Source organism: Pararge aegeria, chromosome 2, assembly GCF_905163445.1.
Source record: "Pararge aegeria chromosome 2, ilParAegt1.1, whole genome shotgun sequence".
In the NCBI taxonomy this organism is placed as follows: Eukaryota; Metazoa; Arthropoda; class Insecta; order Lepidoptera; family Nymphalidae; genus Pararge; species Pararge aegeria.
Window position 1 is genome coordinate 2711156 of NC_053181.1, and position 22149 is coordinate 2733304.

At 35.2% G+C, this 22149-nt stretch overlaps 1 protein-coding gene across 1 annotated transcript; it reads left to right on the forward strand.

Moving 5' to 3' along the window:
- Positions 1-2900: 2900 nt before the first annotated feature.
- LOC120634579 (calcium and integrin-binding family member 3) lies at positions 2901-21163 on the forward strand. Its single transcript, XM_039905300.1, has 5 exons — positions 2901-3088; positions 3383-3417; positions 10108-10225; positions 12951-13078; positions 19712-21163. The coding sequence occupies exons 1-5, from the start codon at positions 3038-3040 to the stop codon at positions 19947-19949; spliced, it is 570 nt and encodes a 189-aa protein (XP_039761234.1). The 5' UTR covers positions 2901-3037; the 3' UTR covers positions 19950-21163.
- Positions 21164-22149: the final 986 nt, after the last annotated feature.

The window sequence follows — 22149 nt, forward strand, 5'->3', positions numbered from 1 at the left end:
CGTAGCGTGTGTTATGGGTACTAAGATGACTGATGAATATTTTTTATTAATAATATACATATAAACACCCAGACACTGAAAAACATTCATGCTCATCACACAAACATTTTCCAGTTGTGGGAATCGAACCCACGGCCTTGGACACAGAAAGCAGGGTCGCTGCAAACTGCGCCAATCGGCCGTCAATTATTATTATTATTGTTATTAAAAAAACGTATTAATACTCTTTTTTTTCTACCAATCCGCATTTGGCCACTCTGAGAGTGGGCTGGTAATGGGTTGTGGATAACGACGATGATGATTATAAATATTTTATTGTTATTTAATTATTATCTTTTTATTATATTATGGTTTATGCCTTTGAATAATTTAACTTTCTATTTGACGGCCGATTAGCGCAGTGGGCAGCGACCCTGCTCTCTGAGTTAAGACCGTGGGTTCGATTCCCACAACTGGACAATGTTTGTGTGATGAACATGAATGTTTTTCATTGTCTGGGTGTTCTATATATTATAAGTATTTATGTATATTATTCATATAATTATTCATCAGTCATCTTAGTACCCATAACACAAGCTATGCTTACTTTGGGGTTAGATGGCGATGTGTGTACTGTCGTAGTATATTTATTTATTTAATAATGCTTCTAAACAAATACGAGAGTTTCTAAAGATGGATGTAAAAATTACCGGACCAATTTGACTAAAATTTATAACGGACATTGATTTTACCCTGGATTAACACATATTATTATTATTATTATAGAAGTGTTTGTATTTCTTAGCTCTTTGCTGGTTTTAACTGCATTTACGGGCCTTAACCAAGTAAATGCAGCGTGTGGTGTGTTTTTATATTGTAGTTTTATGTTAAACCTATGCTTTCGTCAACCTGCAAAAAATCCTTACTTCTTACTATTATTCTACATGTATTTAAAATGGCAGCTTTTTTCAAACCGATTATTATTATTATTATAAATACACTTTATTTATATACCTACCACAAAAAGAAAACAATGGACGCAACAAGAGAAAACTTAAAAGTAGGACACAAAAGGCAGCCTTATCGCTTAGTAGCGATCTCTTCAAGGCAACCATAGGATAAGGAGAACCAAGAGAAACCGAATTATGATTCATAGGCTACTTATTACCCAAAAAAAAATTATGATTGAGTTCGTAAAGATGGATGGATGGTTGGATGTTTGTCACTCTTTCACGCAAAAACTACTGAACCAATTTGACTAAATTTTTTAATGGAGATAGATTATACCCTGGATTAACATATAGGCTACTTTTTATTCCGGAAATATGTGCGATGCCGCAGGATTTATGAGAAACCACAGAACCACGGACGAAGCTGCGGGAAACAGCTGGTAATAACTATAACAAAAAAAATGCACATTGTGATGTTAATATCTCCTAAGGATGCTGTGATGTCGAAGTGAACCGTGCGTAGCATACGTTGGAAGATCAGTGGTGGTATGCATGTTGCAAAAACATTAAAAAATATATAATAATACCATCGTGACGATTTTCCTGGTTTTCGCGGATTAAGGCAAATTAAACTTTATGTTCATAGAATTACACGATATTTGAAATTAAATTATTTCTCCCAATTGAGTATTTCGGCTCATCGGCTTTAGCTCTCAACGACACAGAAATGTTTCGAGTGAAAGATAATGGGACGTTAAATTTGTAATTCTCCGTACCGTAATGGAAAAATGTAATCCAAATTGTGATGAATACCTCTCTCCAAATTACCGCATTGTGTATTCTTATTTTTTATCCTATTGGTTGTCTATAAATACATCCCTACAATTTCAGAAAGGTAACTATTATAAAAAAAATATTGTACAAAATTTTAAAAGAGCAAGTTTGTTTTTTAAGAAAACATTAACAAAGGCTATTTAATTTAAAATTACAATCTCAAATTAGACTGTAATTTAATATTTCCAATTTCAAAAAATTCCTACGGATTTTATACAGTCTTCAACAACACAAGTTTCGTTTGGTTTCGTTTGGAGTTTTATGTACAACAGAATCAGCACAATTGACGATATATTTAAATAACAGGAGACAATGTGTATTTAAAGAAAACTGACTCAGATTTAAATTATTAGTTAAAGAGAATACAGGCTCTACATTCAATTTCCGTGTCCAACGAAGATAATTCTCTGCTTTGGTCTCGCTTTGCTCTTGAATTTTGACTTCCATTTTGTATGCTAAATCATGTAAAATCCCTGAGGGCATTAAAAGTTACGCAGATGGAATATCTTTTCAAAGTCATCATAATACATTATCCGTAATTCTTTACTCGTTTTAATACATTTTATTGGTTTCCAATACATTTTTAATAATAACTCAGCAATGAATACTGCCGAATAGGCTATTAAGGAAGGGCGCGGCGCCACCCGCCTAATTAGCACATAGAATAATGTGCGGACAGAGGCGTACCAAACGTCGGACAGAAAAAAAAATAGCTACCGTCAAGGAAACAGTGGGTAGGACTTCGACTTCACTTTTGAGGGGCCCAGTTCAAATCCCAGCACGCACCTCTATCTTTTCTAAGTTATGTGCGTTTTAACTAATTAAAACATCACTTGAACGGTGACACATCGTGAGAAAACCTGCCCGAGAGTTTTCCACAATGTTCTTTAAAGTGTGTAAGTCCACTAATCCGCACTGGGCCAGCGTGGTGGACTTCCTTCCTTAAGCCCTTCTCATTGTGGGAGGAGCCCCGTGCCCTCTAGAAGGCCGGTAATGGGTTGATATGATAATAGGAAAAAGCAAACTAAGCTTTATAAAAAGTTAGATAGGGAAATAACCTCTGTAGTTAAAAGTATACTCTCTGTACAAGACACTCCCTAACGAATTCACTAACAACAGGCAGTGTTTGGCCGTCAAGGCACCAGGCTGGCGCTAGCCTGCCCTTTTTGTTGTAAAAAACAAATATATAATTCTTTTTTTTTCTGCAATTTACTAATTTGGCAAAGGTCGAGGGTTATACAGCCTTCACTGAACAATATCTTTAGCAATTGGAAATGGGAAATAAAGTGGTCACATTTACAGAGCAGCAACTAGAAGATTATCAGGTGATGTAAATTTTATAGTACTAATCAAAATGCAGTTCAGGTGACTTAGAAATTATGTCATTAATTTAACTATGTTATTTGAGTTTGAGTTCACTCAGGTTGTACGAGCTTTGTTTATTTATTTACTTTCATGCACAATGTAACTTAACCGTGTCTTATATTCATATTTGTAAGTTACCATATGTTTTGAAGTCAAAAAGGTTTACATCAGGTTTTATACAATTACTTACTAAAAACTAATTACTAAATATTAATTGACAAATATTTTAAAAACATGTGTGTTTATTTAAACAGGACTGCACTTTTTTTACTAGGAAAGAAATACTTAGGTAAGACATTTTTTACCAATCTTTAGCCGTTAATAGCAGTGGGAAAATTTTATTTTTTTATACTTTAGTTGAATTATATTTTTATTAAGTTAAAATAATTGCAATCTCTATAATAAATGGTATAAAAGTTCACAGGCAAAGTCAATAGCAATGGAATATATTATGTCAAAATGAACAAACAAACGTAATGAATAGACCAAATTTCAAACACCCAGCCACTGATTCGCATGCAAATAGGAAATTATCGTGCTTAGATACACATCGTACGCCACGGGCGATCTGCTTTGAAATTTGAAACAGAATTACTAATAAAATTTGTCCACCAACATACCAAAGTTATATCACACTATAGGGATAATTATTCAAGTAAAAATGTTATGTTAACAAATTTATTTAGCACTATACAATATTCCGTTTCGTGTGGTGACGTCAGAAACGATAATCACACTTCGTCTTTTTCTGTATTATTAAAATTGTGTACAATAAAGTATTACAAACACGATAGTGTCGGTTTGTGGTGACCATTATTACCACCTCTTCTCCTCCTACGGTTGTCGTACGAGGCGACTAATTGAATACAACGGACGTAGCTGCGTATTCAGAGCTACTGCTACCATTTACTGCGATAATAAGCATGCCTGAACATAAAAGATTCTGAAAGAGGAGGAAATTTCCAATAAAAAACTCCCAACTCCCGGAACTCTATCTCCATTATTGAAATTTCTTAAATATTAAAAGTTTATGAAACATTGGCAAAAAACGAAATGCCATTTTTTTTTCATCCATGTAATTTAAATGTTTATAACTTTTGCAATTTTTCATGTGCAAAAGTTGCGTCTAATGCGTCTAATACACGCTTTTGGCATATTTTCTAAGCGTCATTCCGGATCCAATGAGCTATTTAAAGACGAATACATTGAATGAGTAGATAATAGTAAAATTGAATTTAGGTTAGTCTAATGGCGAAGTGTATTAATTTATTATAGAAAACTAAGTTTCCTATCTAAGTGACTTAGGTCTTTTTATGGGAATAAATGTCTTTAAATCTTTATCGCACATAATTTTAGGAGCGGTATCTCTATTTTGTACCAAATTCAACTTGTCGACTAGACTATGTTGACCACTAGGTTATCACCGTACAATACCTATTTAATAAATTATATATATTTAATTATATACTTACTATTAAATAATTTTAAAATGCGAATATATATAATAGAAATTGTATTTAGCCCATTAAACAAAGGTACTCTAACCACCACCGCCGAAATTATTAAACGCCTTTTTTATCAGCATGAGGCTGATACTATTTATTCCGATGCCTTTGATCTCGTGGTAAATGCCGACAGTGTTTAGACAGCATTGCGAAAGTATCACAATAAATATATCAAAGCTATATGGAAACTACGAACAATCGCTCGAAATCGCACACGCACACAGTTACACGCACCGACGAAGCCCCTTAGCTATTATCGCAGGATTTTAATCGGGTGTACTAGCTTTGGGGACTCGTCAGTGCGTGCATTTGTGTGAATATTCTGGTTCGAACGCGTTTTCGAAGTTTCTATACTGCCCAAATATATTTACTGTGACACTATCGCAATCTGTCTAGACGCTGACGGCATTTATAACGAGAGCAAAGGCGTTTGACTACTGTATCTTTTGTTAATACTGTGATATATCAGCCTCATACTGATAAAAAAGGCGTTCCATAATTTCGGCGGCTGTGGTAATTTACTGTGTTTGTATGGAGGCGAGAGTTATCAAGTTAACTAATTAAAAGAAACATAAAAATGGCTTGTATCTTGATACTTGTAATTTGGAAAGACAAAAGCTACCGACGGAATTTTGAAAAACCAGGACGAACGGACGAAGTCATGGGCAACAGCTAGTTTAAATTATATAACCGGGTTCAGGTAAAGGTCAGTTTCCAACGCCGTAAGGTAATAATATAATTTCAAATTAATCTATGCAGAATTAACTAGCATAAATTTCAAATGCATTATCACGGTTTGGACAATAGGGTATTTCAATTAAAATTGAGTAAATGCAAACCTAACTCATGTTCAACTCGTATTTTATGAGTACTAGCTTTTACCCGCGTTTTTCCTCTGCGTTTATAACTGTTTTTAAGAAATCCAGTAAGACCCGTCTTTTATCCTAGGATTAAAAGTAGCATGTATTGTATAAACTTTAATATATTTTATGTACTAGCGTATGAGTCAATCGAGAAGCTAGAATAGATTTGAAACTATCATCATATACATATATACTTGCTGTTTTTAGAGAATATTTGAATATTTGTGAAGAGTTATGTTCTTTATCTCCGATAATATTTATCAGATCCTTATTCAAATAAGACAATACATGCTTGATAGTATAAACTTTCAAATAAAAGAGATTTATTAAAATCTGTTCAAATTTAACGGAGCTATGAAGTAAAATAAATAAAAATTTGCGTCCCTTTTCCCGAAGGAAACTTATTCTTTATCGGGATAAAAAGTATTCTATATGTTGACCCGAAATATCAGCTACAACTATACCAAATTATATTTAAATCCGCTTAGTAGTTTTCACGTGATGCCCGGACAGACAGACAAAAATTAGATAAAAAACTGTTTTGGACTGGGCTAGAGTCAACAAACCGACAGTTTAAGTTACTTTACGCCAAAAATCAAGTTAATGGTTGCTTAGATAGGACAAACAAACAAACACACTTTCGGATTTATAATATTAATTGTAATATAATATAAACTACTATAACTATATATAAACTATAATATAAACTGTAAGGCTACCATGCGCGCCACAAGAGAGTTACACCACAGATTATGTGTCTATAGAAAAAAATACGAGTAATAGGTTACGGGTAACAGATAATTATCTCTTGGCGCTCATACTAGCTCTACAAGTACTTCGTAGTAAAATCCTAAGACCTAATCCGAATACACCCAATTGGCTCAGAGGCTTTCCGGGTAGATAAACCGAACCACCCACTTAGTACACGCACGAAGGTTGAGCCTCACGTGCGTACGTGATACGGAAATCAATCTTTCGCCTTATTCTACTTTTGTAGAAAACACGACACTAACAATGGAAAAAAGGTATTGAATATTTTATTATAACGCATTCTCTAGTTAAATAAAGTTTATTTAAATATCACAAAAAAAATATTTTACATAATTAATCAATCAAATCACCGGAAGCCAGCAGACTTTGACAATTGAATGTGTCAAATATAATAAAAAAGGCAAACCCTAAAGCTAACTTCAGGGTGTCGGTTTTTTGTGACAATGTGCGGGCGCATCGTAAAAATTTACTCTCATCATTTTTCCCTAAAAGAAGTATAACTTCAAAAAAAGTGGTGATAGCTCAGTGGCTGGATCACACGCCTTTGAGAACGTTACGGAGAACTCTTAGCAAGAAGAATTAGATGCAAGTGATATTTTAATTGCTAACGCACATAACTCAGAAGAGGTAGAGGTAAGTGCTGGGATGCTAAATCGGCCCCCCTAAAGTCAATCTCAATAATATGAAATCATCCTCACATCAACCCATTATCAGCCCACTACAGAGCACGGGTCTCCTCCCACAATAAGAAGGGGTTAAGGCCGTAGTCCACCACCGCCCAGTGCGGATAGGTAGACTCCACACACCTTTGAGAACATTATGTATAACTCTTAGGCATGAAGGTTTCCTCACGATGTTTTCCTTCGCCGTTAAAGCAAGTGATATTTTAATTACTTAAAACGCACATAACTTAGAAAAGTTATAAGTGCGTGCTGGGATTCGAACTCGCCCCGCCGAAAGTGAAATCGAGCTCCTACCCAATGCAGTATCACAGCTTTTTCAAATTAAATGCTAACCCATAACTCCGAAAAGTTTAGACGTCCGGACTTAGGATCTAGCTCGATCAAATTGTACACGTTGTTTAGGCTTGTGTTAGGTCTTATGTGACCTAAGCACAGCAAAGCGCGTGAAACCCTTTTGACATCATACAATTGTATGTAACTCGCAACCTGAACAAGGCGTGTTTAGTTCCAGTTACTAATTGTGCTGCAAGTGTTTACTCTAAACTGGGTCACCAGTTGCAAGTTTAATTACTTTGTGAAGCCAACGCGTGTTCAAACTTATAATATACTAGCGACTCAGCCCAGCTACACATTGGTCCAATGTTATGAATGTAACTGAGCGGGAATTTCAATGTCGCGCCCGTCTTTGGTATAATCTAAGATATTCATTTTTATGGTATACAGTAAAGGGTATTTTTTTTTGAATAACTCTATTTTCCTGGAGCGCCGGTTTCCTCCGATGTGGTATATATTATTTTATTTATTTATTTATGTATTATTATTATTTATTTATTTATTTATGTAATAGCCTGGTAAAAGATACAAGTTATTACAGAGGTTTCTAGGAGTTAAACGTATACCATAGCGGACTTTTTGAAGTGAAAACAGGTTTTGGCGCAGCGCACACAGATTTTTCCATAGGTAATAAGTTAGGCTGAACCATCACCCTCTGAGGTGTGTGGCTTGATCGGGTGAACTCGGGACCGCCAAGTGTACACGAGCGAGAAAGATACAGTCAGCTGCTCTTCGCTGTTGTGTCACTGTGTTTAGTATATCCAGTTCATACCTAACAATGACAAAGAGTCAATTAAATAGTTAATATTGGTACGTCATAATAATTATTTAAACAATTATTTGGTTTAAATTGTGAGGTTAGTGTGTAAAGCGGTTTCTCGGTCTAATATTATATGTTGAAAAAAAAAATTATAAACATTAAAGATTATAAAAAAAAAATCCCGAATTGCCTCTACCGGTAATTGAACCTGGGATCTCCTACTTAAATTCACAGCGGTATCCGTTGCGCCAGGGACGTCGACATGGTTTTCAGATCGGCTGGCACACACTCTTTTCTAATCAATCTTTTTGAAGATATAAAAACCTTTGAATGCCTTAGCATTTCATGCAGGTATACCTTTCCCTTTAATCGTTCTATCTATTGCTGACAAAGACATGAATTTTAATTTGCAATTCATGTCTTATTTAAAAGATGTACAAACAGCGAAAGAAAATTAGTTTTATACCATGCAAAGAAGAACAAGACAAAGGCGCTGTGATATTATAAGCGGAAAGTCCCAGCAAAGGGGAAATCCCCGAATTTCACCTGCTCTGGTGAAATTCAGGGATTCCACCCTACCGACAAAGACGTGCCGCCAAGCGATTCAGCGTTCCGGTACGATGTCATAAACCGATTAGAGGTTTCATATTACTGCAATATCCATAAAAGGTTAGCCCGCTTATAATCTCAGACAGCATCATTACTTAGCATAGCAGATTGCAGTGAAGATCTAACTGGTTATAGTTAAAAAGAACTTCCATTATACCTTCTCGTTCTAAGCCGACGGTAGATCTCTTCTTCCCGCGGGTCTCGTACGAGACGACTAAGGAAATTTAACATAGACCGTGTAGCAGGGTCCTTAGTGGTACTACTACAATCTACCAGTGGCGTTCCTAGGGTTTTGAATTTGAGCAAGCCCAATTACCTAAAGGACAATTTAACTCGTCATGACCTCTAAGTCACCATTCTTGTTGTGCTAAATGACACACAATAAAACACTACGGTTAGGGTCAGCACGCGAATTATGATAAAGAAGTTTCTATGCAATGTTTGCCAAAATTAAAAAGTAATCATAGTAATCCCAAGTGTTTCTTTAAGTTCTGCTCTCTTTAATTCTTATGGTGCCTGGTAATTTATGTCGTAACCAGCCGCGTTCCAACCATTATTTTCATTTGAAAAGAAATATGCAAAAAATTTCCTGTTATTCGCAAATTATTATTTGATTTCGCCACAGAAACAATTTGCACACAAATTGAGCTCACATTTAACAATATTTACTATAATTTTTAAGGAAACAAACCAGTAAAATGCACTATTCAACTCAAAAAAACAATAATAAACTCCTAAGTAGTTACTAATCAATAATAATGAATCTGTCAAGTGTCAACTAGTTGTAACGCAAACAATAACACGCGTGAAGTTGTTTCAATTCACTCGCTGGTCATCTTCACTAACTTCAACTCGCAATCTGGCATTTGATCTCCATACTAAATTATTAAATAATCTAGATTGTCTCTGCTAAATACATTGAAATTTCTATGAGAGAGAGAAGTTAAATAAAAGCCCCTTATAAGCAAATGAGTGTGAGCGAGACGAAGCAGGGCCTCCGATCGTGTACGAAGACACGCGAAGAGCGCGATAGTGATAGTTCGGCGCGGCGCCGCGCCGTTCGGCTGGTTGCTACCACAGAGACTACCTGCCACAGTAACGTAGTGCTTGCAGTAAAGTAGACCAAGAGTATATACATTATTAAGCAAAAGTTAAAACATTGTATTTATATCCTCATTGCTAATTAAGTTTTAATTATTTTGTTAATTTCATTTCGGAATAGTCGAGAAACATTTAAAAGAGATATTTATTGTAACGCAAGCCCGGCTTTTCGGCTTGTATGGTAGTACCGCCACTGCAATCTACCCCAATCACCAATCCCTGTCCATTGTGGTAATTTTGGGAAAACCCTCCCGTTGGAAAAGACCTACACGCTGTAGGTCTTTTCCAACGGTAAATTCACTGCTGTGAATAAACTTTTGATGATGATAATTGTATCTTCTCGCTTTTCGCCAGGGTATTCAAAAGGTTCAGAGAAGTGAACCCCGAGCTGGTCCCGAAGCGGATGACCGAAAACCAAGCACACACTATAGCAGTTCCGGTGGAGGAGATAGAAAAACTGCCTGAACTGAAGGTAACCTATATTTTTTACAAGGTAATGTCAAAGCGGTGTACAGGTGTTTGTCGGCGTAGCTGGGTCGCGGTTGTGTGCGAAAGCGTTCAATTCAATTCAATTAAATTTTATGTATTTGCTGATATCAATCAAATAATCAAACAATCAGTCAAATATTTATTCAATTTAGGCTATAGTTACAGCACTTATGAACGTCATACATTTTTTTGTCTTATAAATATTAATGTAAAAAAAAAAACTAAAATAATTAATAATTAAAATAAGTAAAGTTTTGTTACATACAGCCTTAAATTTAGTAAAATTTTGTCCTAAAGCATTAATTAATTATTTTTGTATAACTATTATATCACCACTATAGCAATCATTTATAAATTAATGTTTGGTTGAATTTATTACTATTATGCATTTACTCCACCATCAACAGTAGCGTACACTGAGTTTCTTACCAGGGTATGCATAAAGCAGGAAAATTGCATAAAATGGCAAAAATCCGCCTCCTATACGAGTTATATATCAATTTTAGGGTAAGCAGTGCTTTTAAGCTTGTATGAAGTGCACGCCACTGACCGTCAAAAACATATGTCCAAACTTCTTTATCATTTAAATAGTCTTGAACATAATAGTAGGCTTTGCTTATTAAAACGATTTTAACGTGTGCCTTAACTTTACTATCCGAAAGATCAGTGAAGTGATACAGGTAAATAGGTGTTACAGAAAATAATATGTAGATCTTACCACGCCAAATTGGCATGCAAATTGTTGCTGTTCGTTGCAATAATTTGAACATTAGAAGCAAAAATAAACTTGTGCCATATACTAGACTACATAAAATAAGTAATTCATTTAAAGGAAATTGTATACAATTTTACAATAAATTACCAGTTCTAATCTTGGAGATGTCTCTGAAAAAGTTCAAGGTTTGTATTAAACGTAAGCTTATAGAAAAGTCCTATTATAGTGTTAAGGACTACGTCAACGATAAAAATGCTTGGGTGTAAATTATTGCTCTAACCAGGTTGCTTCTTTAATAGTTTTTAAATGACAATGTAAGATGGTGATAACGAAAAAATTGTAACAACCGGCTAAGTTTGTTGTGGGCTTCTTCTTAGACCAGAGCGCGTTTGGAACCCTCGTAGCTTTAGTTTTAAGTTTACGAATTTATTTATCGCCATCAACTCACTCCTATGTCATATTTAACATGTAATGTACGCATCAAAAATGCCATCTATGCCGTGCCTATTTGAATAAAGAAATATTTGACTTTGACAAGGTAGTATTTAAATTTTAATTAATGTCACTACTAGGTACAATTAAGATATTGGCAATTACAGTTATATTAATTACAAATTATGAAATGAGGTTTATAATAACACAATACAATTAATAAAATAATAAATTACAATTACGAGATATTGGTACATGTCAAATAATACAAGTAAATTAACAATTATTAACGAATGTCATTTTAAATAGTATAAAAATAATGTCTAGTTCCCATGGCCCTGCCACCAGGCGAATTTTTGGAACTTCGTGGGGTTTTAGCCACGAGTCCGACATAACCACTGTGCCTTCCCGTGGTGCGGTGGTATCCATGAGGATTTCCCACAAAAAAAAAGTAGTTTGTCAGCGTTGTGATGTCAAATTTCCTGAGAGAGCTTCCTGTCGGAGCGAAACGTGCGTGTATTTTAGAAAACCTGTATGGTTTCGTGGTATAAAGAAAAAAAGCATTAATAAGTTGCACCGACCACATTTGCCTGGATTTCACGGATTATAGCAAATTAAGCTTAATGGACATCCGCAAAATAATGCACTTTTTTTTAATTCCAATACAAGTTAGACCTTGACTATAAATTTATTGCCGGCCGATTGGCGCAATGTGCTGCGACCCTGCTTCTGAGTACATGGCTGTGGGTTCGATTACCGCGTCTGGAAAATCTTTTTGTGATGAACATTAAGGTGTTTCAAATTTCAGTGTCTGGGTGTTTGGGGGGCGTTCACAAAATACGTGAGATGTAAACGGGGGAGGGTGTCGATTCAAATCTCATCTAATCTTACGTTGGAGAGAAGGGGGGGTCTCGGCAAATATCACCCAATTTTTACTACACATATAATTAAACTCTCAGCAATATTGATTACTAGTCTTAACTATTCGTAAGTGAAAGCGCGAAGCGTTTTTTTTTTCTTTATACCATAACAATCCAACGCGTTTACGTAAGGAGCCTACATTTTGAAAAATCTCACGTGGGAGGGATAGAAAATTTAAAAAAACACCTCACGTAATTTATGGACGACCCCTTGTCTGAATTTTTTTTAATTCCGCTACAAGTTAGCCCTTGACTGCAATCTCACCAGGTAGTTAGTGATAATGCAGTCTAAAATGGTAGCGGGCTAATCTGTTAGGGAGCATGTAGTATGAGAGTAGGGAGTAGTCATAACCCTAATCGTTTTCTACGCGACATCGTACTAGAACACTAAATCGCTTAGTGGCACGTCTTTGTCGGTAGGGTGGTAACTAGCCACTCCAACCACGCTAAATTCCCTAATTGTCCCTGCCGGGAATCGAACCGGGGACCGCCTACTTAAATTCACAGCACAGACCATTGCGCCAAAAGGTACAATACAATTGCACTTATGCAACTAATCAAAGGTTTTTTTGTATATACCTATTTACTAAAGTTAAACGCAGAACCCATGCACGTTTTTTCACACCTTTGAAAACTTTCAGGAGAATCCCTTCAAGAGGCGCATATGTCAAGTGTTTTCGCACGACGGTTCCGGAAACCTGACCTTCGAAGACTTCTTGGACATGATGTCTGTATTCAGTGAAGCAGCCCCGAGGGATATTAAAGCATGGTTATTATCATCAATTAATATACCTAACTAGAGCTAACCTGTAGTTAAAAAAGAACGAAAAAAGAGTGAGGTCAAAAGCGTTTTTTATACACTAATATTTAATAGGAGAAACGAATATTTGGATTGAACACGTTAATCTATAATAATTGAACACCATCTAATCGTTCTCGCTCATGTTGTCCGATTCCTAAGGTTGCCTGACAGAGATCGCTACTGAGCGATAAGGCCGCCTTTTGTATTCTACTTTAATTTCTGTTTTCTATTATTCTTTTAGTTCCCTAACTTCATAGTGTAATAATAGTTATAAATAAAATAAATAAATAATCTTGTGAAGTAACTTACAATTGCAAATAACTCAATTCCGCACTTCACAGTAGCTGCTCCTATCCAATAAATGTAAAATGTCAGTAGCTTGATATCATTTGGCACATTCTTCGCATTCTAGAGACTCGGTTTTACATGCGTCTTATTATATTTAACTAGACTTCGCCTGAAATGTCTTCCACGTGGATTTATTATCGCGGGACAAATCGTTATTTTAAATCATTTTCCAGCTGTTTTACTTTTTATCAAATGTATTTAATTATTAGCTTCTGTCCGCGACTTCGTCTGCGTGGACTTCAGAATTGGGTTTAAAGATTCGCTCGTTAACAATTTTTAATGTTACCTCGGGAACTATTTGAGAGATCGGTATGGAAAGTACATGTCCTTTTCCTTAGCATAGGTCTGCTTGCGGCATAGCTTGTAAAGGTTAAATTATTCCTCGGGAACTACTTAAGGAATCAAGATAAATGGTAGCCTATGTTCTTTTCCATTTTAAAGGCTACATGCATGCCAAATTTAATCCAAATCCGTTCAGCCGTTTTTGCGTGATTGGGTAACAAACATCCACACTTCCACATCCACTTTCACATTTATAATATTGGTAGGACTAGTAGTAGTAGTATTTATACTCTTTGTTTGTACACCACTATAAGTTGAACAAAAAAAAGAAGAAAAGAAAAACAAAGACAGGAGCAGAATTTAAAGTCGGCCTTATTGCTTTGTAGCGATCTCTGCCACACAACCTTATGATAAGGGATACTGCAGGCGGGGGATTATTTAAAAAAAAATACATACGAATAACTACACACTAATACTTGAATGAGTAATAGATTACACAAATAAAATAAAACATAATGCTATAAAATCATAAAAATCATAAATATTTTACACTAGGCACTAGGCACTTTTGAAACGTCAAGTCTGTCTGTGTGTAGTGACTCTACCACCGGTTCGGAAGGCAGATTCTACCGAGAAGAAGCCGGCAAGAAACTCAGCAGTTGCTCTTTTCCAACATTAACAATTTACATTTTACATTTCAAAATTCATTTTTCTATCTTGTGAGAGATGAAAGCGGAGCCGGATGCTTCCAAGCAACCATGTCATTAAGAAATTCATCAATTGTATAATAACCTCGCTGTAATGAATGTGTTTTAACACATTCTTTAAACTTATGCATTGGTAGGTCCAAAATTACCTTAGGAATCATATTATAAAAGCGTATACTCAGTCCCACAAAAACTACTACTAGTCACATTGATCCATTGCTGCGTGAAGGACGGACCAACAGACAACCTTTCGTATTTATAATTTTAAGTAAATAATTTATTAATAATTTTATACGCATTTTAAATTTATAAAATTGATAATTCCTCCAAGTGTAGGTAAAAACACTAATAAAAAATTATAAAAAATTAGTAGTAAAGCTTTTTGTGACAAAGTCTTTTGTCCCGGGAAGTATTTCCGCCATGCTTATTTCTGCCAACAAGCAGCATTGTTTGGTTCCAGTATAAATACAGGACATGGTTTCGGGTTTAGTTTCAGCTCGATTGACCCAGGGCGCCACTTTGTAGGATACCCCATACTCCTCGAGTTTTTGCTATGTTTAAAGGCGATTGATTTTCACGTATCATCAGGTGTGCCATGATTGGTCCCTCAATTATAACTATGAAAAACCCAAAATTTTAAAGGAACCTGTATCAAAAAGCGAAGCTCAACTCCACTAGCCACTAGGCTAGGAATTCGGCTACACTTTCAGGTGACCTGGTTCGAATCCCAGCACGCCTCTAACTTTTCTGACTTAAGGCGTTCTGAACAATTAAAATATCACTTGCTTGAACTGTGAAAAAAACATCGCGATTAAATCAGCACGCCTGTGAGTTCTACATAATGTTCTCAAAAGTGTGTGGATTCCACCAATCCTCACTGGGGCAGTGAGTAGGGTCCTAGGCCAAGATTAGGGCCAATATTATATACTTAAATACTAAAAATATACTCATAAACACCCAGACACTGAAACACATTAATATTCATCACTCAAATATTTTCAGTTGTGGGAATCGAACTCATTATTTTAAACTCATTGCGCCAATCGTCCGCCGATGGGACAGTGAGGAGGGTCCTAGGCCAAGACTAGGGCCTAGGACCCTCCTCACTGTCCCATCGGCGGGAGGAGACCTTAGCCGGCGGTGGGCCGGTACTAGGTTGATATGTATACCAAAAAAATCATAGGAATTTGCATTAACTTCATGCTTATAGGGGTTATTAAAATCAAAATCAATTTGGATCAAAATCACGGGATTTTAATTAGAAATAAATATGGCATCTCCCTTTAGTAGATTAGTAGCTATATCTTATAAAGGGACCGCAGTTATTAGTCCGTACCCAAAATAGGATTAAAGTTCAGGGTACTTTACCTGCCTTCACCTTATCTCTTCTGAGGGGACCTAATGATACTCGTTACCTTATATGTTTCAGTAGGTAAAATGTCAGTTTCTAAGATGTATTACACTTAATGAGTAATTACTGAAAACACCTATCGCGTCATTTCTTTTTAATATTTTATACACAAATGATCTTTTTAAATCTATATATTAATACGTGAAACAAAAACTGCATCTCTTTTTACAAAAAATGCGCGGAAGGCGGAGTATAAAATTTCCCTCACTTATGCTTTTTAAATAGAAGGTTATTTTTAAATTATGCATAAAAACACTTTTTTTTTTATTACTCGAACTACTAAAATTTGTGTTCTTCGCAACCGGTCCAACCGATCGTAGAGTCAATACAAACAGACTGACTTCACGTTTCTAAAGTGCAAACCTTGAAATAAATGAATTTAGAGTTTATTTATTTTTTTGAGCCTCGGCGAAATCTATGATTATAGAAGTTATAATATTTGACCAAATATTCTTTATAACCTTCAAACTTATAATTTATATCAATAATGGTTGAATTTCAACCCATAGGCGACCACTAGTTATGTTAAATCTTTAAATTCCAATACACAACAAAATAAAACTCATCCTGTAGTGTTTTGTCGGTTAATAAATTATTGTCTGAGGTTATGAATGATTGAGGTCGTAAGTTACTAATGATTCTATTATTATTATTTATTTATTATATTATTATTTATTTGAAGACATAATATTCTTCTTCTACGCCTTTTTGATTTCTACATAATATACATCTAGACAGTTATGACTTATGGATCGGAAACGTGAAGAAAAGTTAGTGTCACCTACCGATTGATGGTATTCGAACAAAAAACATGGGATGGTAAACAAACAGACGATATAACGATTGTTATAAAATCATTAAGAAATTTATTGGAGGTTTAATGTACTCAGTGCACAGGGACAACACAACAATATCCTAAATCCGGACAATGGCCTAAATCCGGACAGTACCCTGAATCCGGACAATATCCTAAATCCGGATGGGTACTGAGTATTTCTCTTCACCTCAGACCGTAAACTCAATATCTCCCAATTTTAGGCCCAAATCGAGCACAAAACCACAAAACCGTCAAAGCAGATAACGCAAAAATACAATCAAGCTACTTGAACATAACCTAGCACCAACTAAAAAGCAACTCAATTACTTTGTACATTTCTTTTCTTTAGTTAATCAAGGCGAAGAATAGACGAAATTTACTCGAGGCGCCTTTCATAGCCTTTATCGGAGTTCAGATAATAATAGCGACAAAGGCCCGAAAGTCTCAATCCCGTTTTTGTTCACGGACCACTGATCGTGAATTTGCGATAGGATATAGCGCCATTAATCGCACCCTGACTTAATCAAACTCACGAATACATAAAATAATAATCCCAAAACACCTCCTTACTTGAAGGAAAAGTTCAACTTTGTAGGAACGGTATCTGACTCAAGATCATGTCGTATGCTGACACTGAGCATGACACAACACGAAGTTTTATAAGCTTTCCATCACAGTGCAAGCTATCGAATTGTGGAATGCTCTCCCTACGAACATACGACAGGCAAAATCGCTTGATATGTTTAAAAACGCAGTTACTTCTTATTATCTTGCCCAATAAGACGACTGGTTTTTTATTTTTCCATCTAGCTTATGACAATGTAATTATTATAGTTTGTTATTTTTATATTTATTAAATATAAAAATATATATAAACTGATATATATATATTTTGATTTGTGTAATTTTTTTATGTATTTTATTTAGTTATTTGTTAGTTATTTGAATGTAGGTTTATATATATATATTTTTGTCCTAATTCTAAGGTTGCCTGGCAGAGATCGCTTTTAAGCAATAAGGCGGCCTTTTGTATTCTACTCCAGTCTTTGTGTTTCTCTATTGATATTCTTCCTTTATTTTCCTAACTGTGTAGTGGTGTACAAATACAGAGTTTAAATAAATAAATAAATAATATAAACTATATATGTTTCCCTTAAAATCCAATTAATAGACAGCAAATGCTCACCAAAATGATTAAATTGAAAATTAAATTAGTATAGTATTCATATCTTCTTCTTTATATATATATTTCTTGTGTGCGTGTTCTTCTTTTGTTTCGATCGATTCTTCGTTTGTTACTTATATACGGTTCGACCACGGCATTGTTTTCAATAAAATTTGGTATTAAAAACAAAAAAGCTTACATCTCGGAGATGGATATGGCTCAGTTTCTATCCCGGATTAGCACCAGGGTAACGTTCCCGGGCTATTTGAAATATAGCATTTGTTAACTTTTTATTTCGAATTCGGATTGAGTGTTATTCGTTAAAACAACAAGTATGTAGGTACTTACCTGATAAGCATTTAAATTACAAGCCCATTTAAAATGCTGAGCGAAACAACTACAAGCAAATTACGTCAGCAAATGTAATTAAATACCGGCCGCAATGCAAACGTGCAGTTTTTATCCTCACGTATGAAATTAAGCTAAAATATTTCAATCATTTTAATGTTTCACATTTTTCCAGTAATTTATTGTTCACAGGGAATAAAAAATAATTATTAATTTTCGACCGCACAAATGCAAATTGCAAAATATGGTTTTCATAAAAGAATATTAATTATTACTACATATAGATTTTACTGTAAACAGATTCCTATATTTGTTTACGATTGCCCTCGTTCTTTGTCCACGTTTATTTCAGTTCGACTGCCGAGTGGCGCAGTGGGCAGCGACACTGCTTTCTGAGTCCAAGGTCGTGGGTTCGATTCCCACAACTGCAAAATGTTTGTGTGATGAACATAAATGTTTTTTAGTGTCTGGGTGTTTATATCTGTATATTATAAGTATTTATTTGTATTATATTCATAAAAAAATATTCATCAGCTATTTCAGTACCCATAACACAAGCTTACTTTGGGGCTAGATGGCGATGTCTGTATTGTCATAGTATATAAAGAAGAAAAAAAAAAGTTTTTTACAAATCCACAGGCAACCAGTTATTTCCTGGGTACTCTCTGTGTTACTCTCTGTGTTACTCTCTGTATTACTCTCTGTCCTTTTAATTAGCTCTATCCCAAAAATCAAGTCGACTGATTGCTCAGTTAGGGCGTAAAATAAAGACAAAACAACAAACAAACACACTCTCGCAGTTATAATATTACTATGGATAAGGTTCATACCGTACCGTACCTTACTCTGGGATCCATTGAAGTGTCACACTTGGCAAAGGCATCAATAGTTTGTCTGCTCTTTGCCATAGCATACGGATTTCTTTAGCTTCAAAACCTATTGTTATCGCGTGAGATTGCTTTACAATTCAGACCCGGCGCTACCCGAACTTCGGTAAGTCCAAGCTACTTCTAAAGAAACAAAAAATTGATATAAACAGTTGACTTACGAGAAATGGTCTTAAATTAGTGACATCTGCATATTGTCTGCGAAAGGTGCAGAAGTCATTTGTGGGATTGAGTATACGCTTTTATAATATGATTCCTAAGGTAATTTTCGACCAACCAATGCATAAGTTTAAATAATGTGCTAAAACACATTTATTACAGCGAGGTTACTAAAGGTAAAATTGATGAATTTCTTAATGACAAGGTTGCTTGGAAGCATCCGGCTCCGAATTCATCTCTCAAGAGGTAGTAAAATGAATTTTAAATTGTTAAATGTAAACTGTTGGTATTGGAAAAGAGCAACTGCTGAGTTTCTTCCGGCTTCTACTCGGTAGAATCTGCCATCCGAACCGGTGGTAGAGTCACTACACACAGACAGACTTGACGTTTCAAAAGTGCTTATATTAGGCCTACTTGAAAGAAGTGAATTTTGAATTTGAATTAAGTTATGGGTAAGACATGAAATTTTGTTACAGGTACGCTTTCCGAATATACGATTTGGACAATGACATGTATATCGGACGAGAAGATTTACTCGAAGCTACACGTTTACTAACTAAAGGGGAACTGCATCAACAGGAACGAGACGACATCGTTGCGAGTGTTTTGGATGAAGCGGACGTGGACGGGGATGGACGACTCTCTTTTATGGACTTTGAACACGTCGTTGTACGCGCCCCGGACTTCTTATCTACATTTCATATTAGAGTATAAATTTAAAACATTTTTTGGTGTAATTTCTTGACCAGAAATCTTAATAACGATTGCAAATGTTATAAATGGAGTAACTTCGGAAGTAACTAAGGATTTTAAATGTTTCTACACGCGTCCTGTCTTCTTATCTACATTTCATTTTCAAGACAACATTTCTGAATTACGTTGCAAATGTGGTCCATTGTTGTCAAGTTGCTTCGTCCAGAAAATGTAGACAATAATGGACGACTGTCTGCTAGGGACTTAGAACATGTTATTGTACGCGCTCCGGACGTGTTGCCATTCTTTTAAGAGTATGCGAACTCCTTATAGGTATACGTTTATTTGGATAGGAACACTTCTACGCCAGCATACATAGCGGATAAAATCGGTGCTGATATTCCGGCTAGAGATGATGTTAAATAGTCGGACGACTGTTTTTATGAAATTTATACAGGGTTGTTGTAACTAAATCTATTTCATATTAGTGTATGAACTCTCTAACAATAATTCTTCGAAATTATTGATCTTCTAGATCAATAATTTTAAAGGAATTAGATCGCTACAAATGTTTAAACGTAGTAAAGGTAGGCAGACTGTAACTCCGGAATTCTATGCGTATCACTAATGAAATCGTTACATCAACTATTTTGGACGAAGTTGATCGATATTATTATCATCGTGATTGTAGAGAAGTTGAAATTTTATGAAAATGGTACAATAAAGAATATATGAACTTTAAACCTATGTTTAATAAATAATACGTAAAGGTTTTGTTTTCATACCTTCACATAACCTTAAAATTAAGAATATAATATACTAATATTAAAAGAGATACCCAAAAAATCCGTACTAAGTACGGTTCATACGACTGCAAGTGAAATATCGTGTGTTATAAATTTTGTTTTATGATATATTTATGATATGATGTTATGTGAAAGTAGATTACAACTTACCTACTCTATTATTCATTGATCTTACGTTCTTTTGAAGCCATTCATTGATTAATGTGGGAGAAAATACGGCAAAACAACAATGAAGCAACTTTTAAAGGACTATTACAGTATATTTGACGTCGAAACATCAATAACGCAACTCATCTCCCCGTAATTTTATAGCTCTTAGGATCCGTTGTCAACTTTACGATAGCATGTAATAAAAATCATCTGCAAAACTTTTTATATCGCCGTAATTTTTGATACCGTTTAATCTAATAAATCTTTGTGTAACGTGAATCGTTAGTGTTTTATTTTCTACGTGTTCACTGTTTTAAGACTGGGAGGAATTTTGCGAAGTCTGAGCCTTTCCATAAGAGTAAATAAATTATTTCGCTTGGTTTTAAGTAAACTTCCCTACTGCCAGCTTTTCAGCTAGATAAGTCATCCAAAGTTTTCTTATTTCGAAAATATTTGATCATAAGTTTTATAGTACTTCTAGGATACATGGGACTGTATATGGGACTTTTCCCCAGCCCCGACATCTCCTGAAAATATAAATAAATAAATAAATATACTACGACAATACACACATCGCCACGTAGCCGCAAAGTAAGCGTTGCTTGTGTTATGGGTACTAAGACTGATAAATATTTTTTATGAATGATATACATAAATACTTATACTATTCAAATAAACACCTAGGCACTGAAAAAAACATTCATGTTCATCACACAAACATGTTCGAGTTGGGAATTGAATCCAAAGCCTCAGAATTGGACTCAGAAAGCAGGGTTACTGCCCACTGCGCCAGTCGGCCGTCGAACTATCGAACGAACTGATAAATACGCCGGTAAAATGACGTAGCGAGGTAAATTACGTACATATTTGGAATATGCATCAATATGAGCATTCCGGGAGCATTGGAAATCGTAATTCAGTCTGGGCTCTGAATAACGAGCTGACTGTGTGAAGTCAGTGAGAAAAATCCAATAACCAGGATGCATGCAATTTCATGGTTTTTCGATGAAAGCTATCGCTCAGAGTAGGTACTCAGAGCTACCAAATATATATAGATTACTCTATACATTTATAATCTTCCATCAATCAAGTCAAGTCAAGTCAAATATTTCTTTATTCAAATAGGCACATAGATGGCACTTTTGATGCGTTGATTATATACAAAATGTGTGCATAGCAGTGAGTAGTGATGGCGATAACTAAAATCGTAAACTTAAAACTAAAGCTACGAGGGTTCCAAACGCACCCTACTCTAAGATATAATT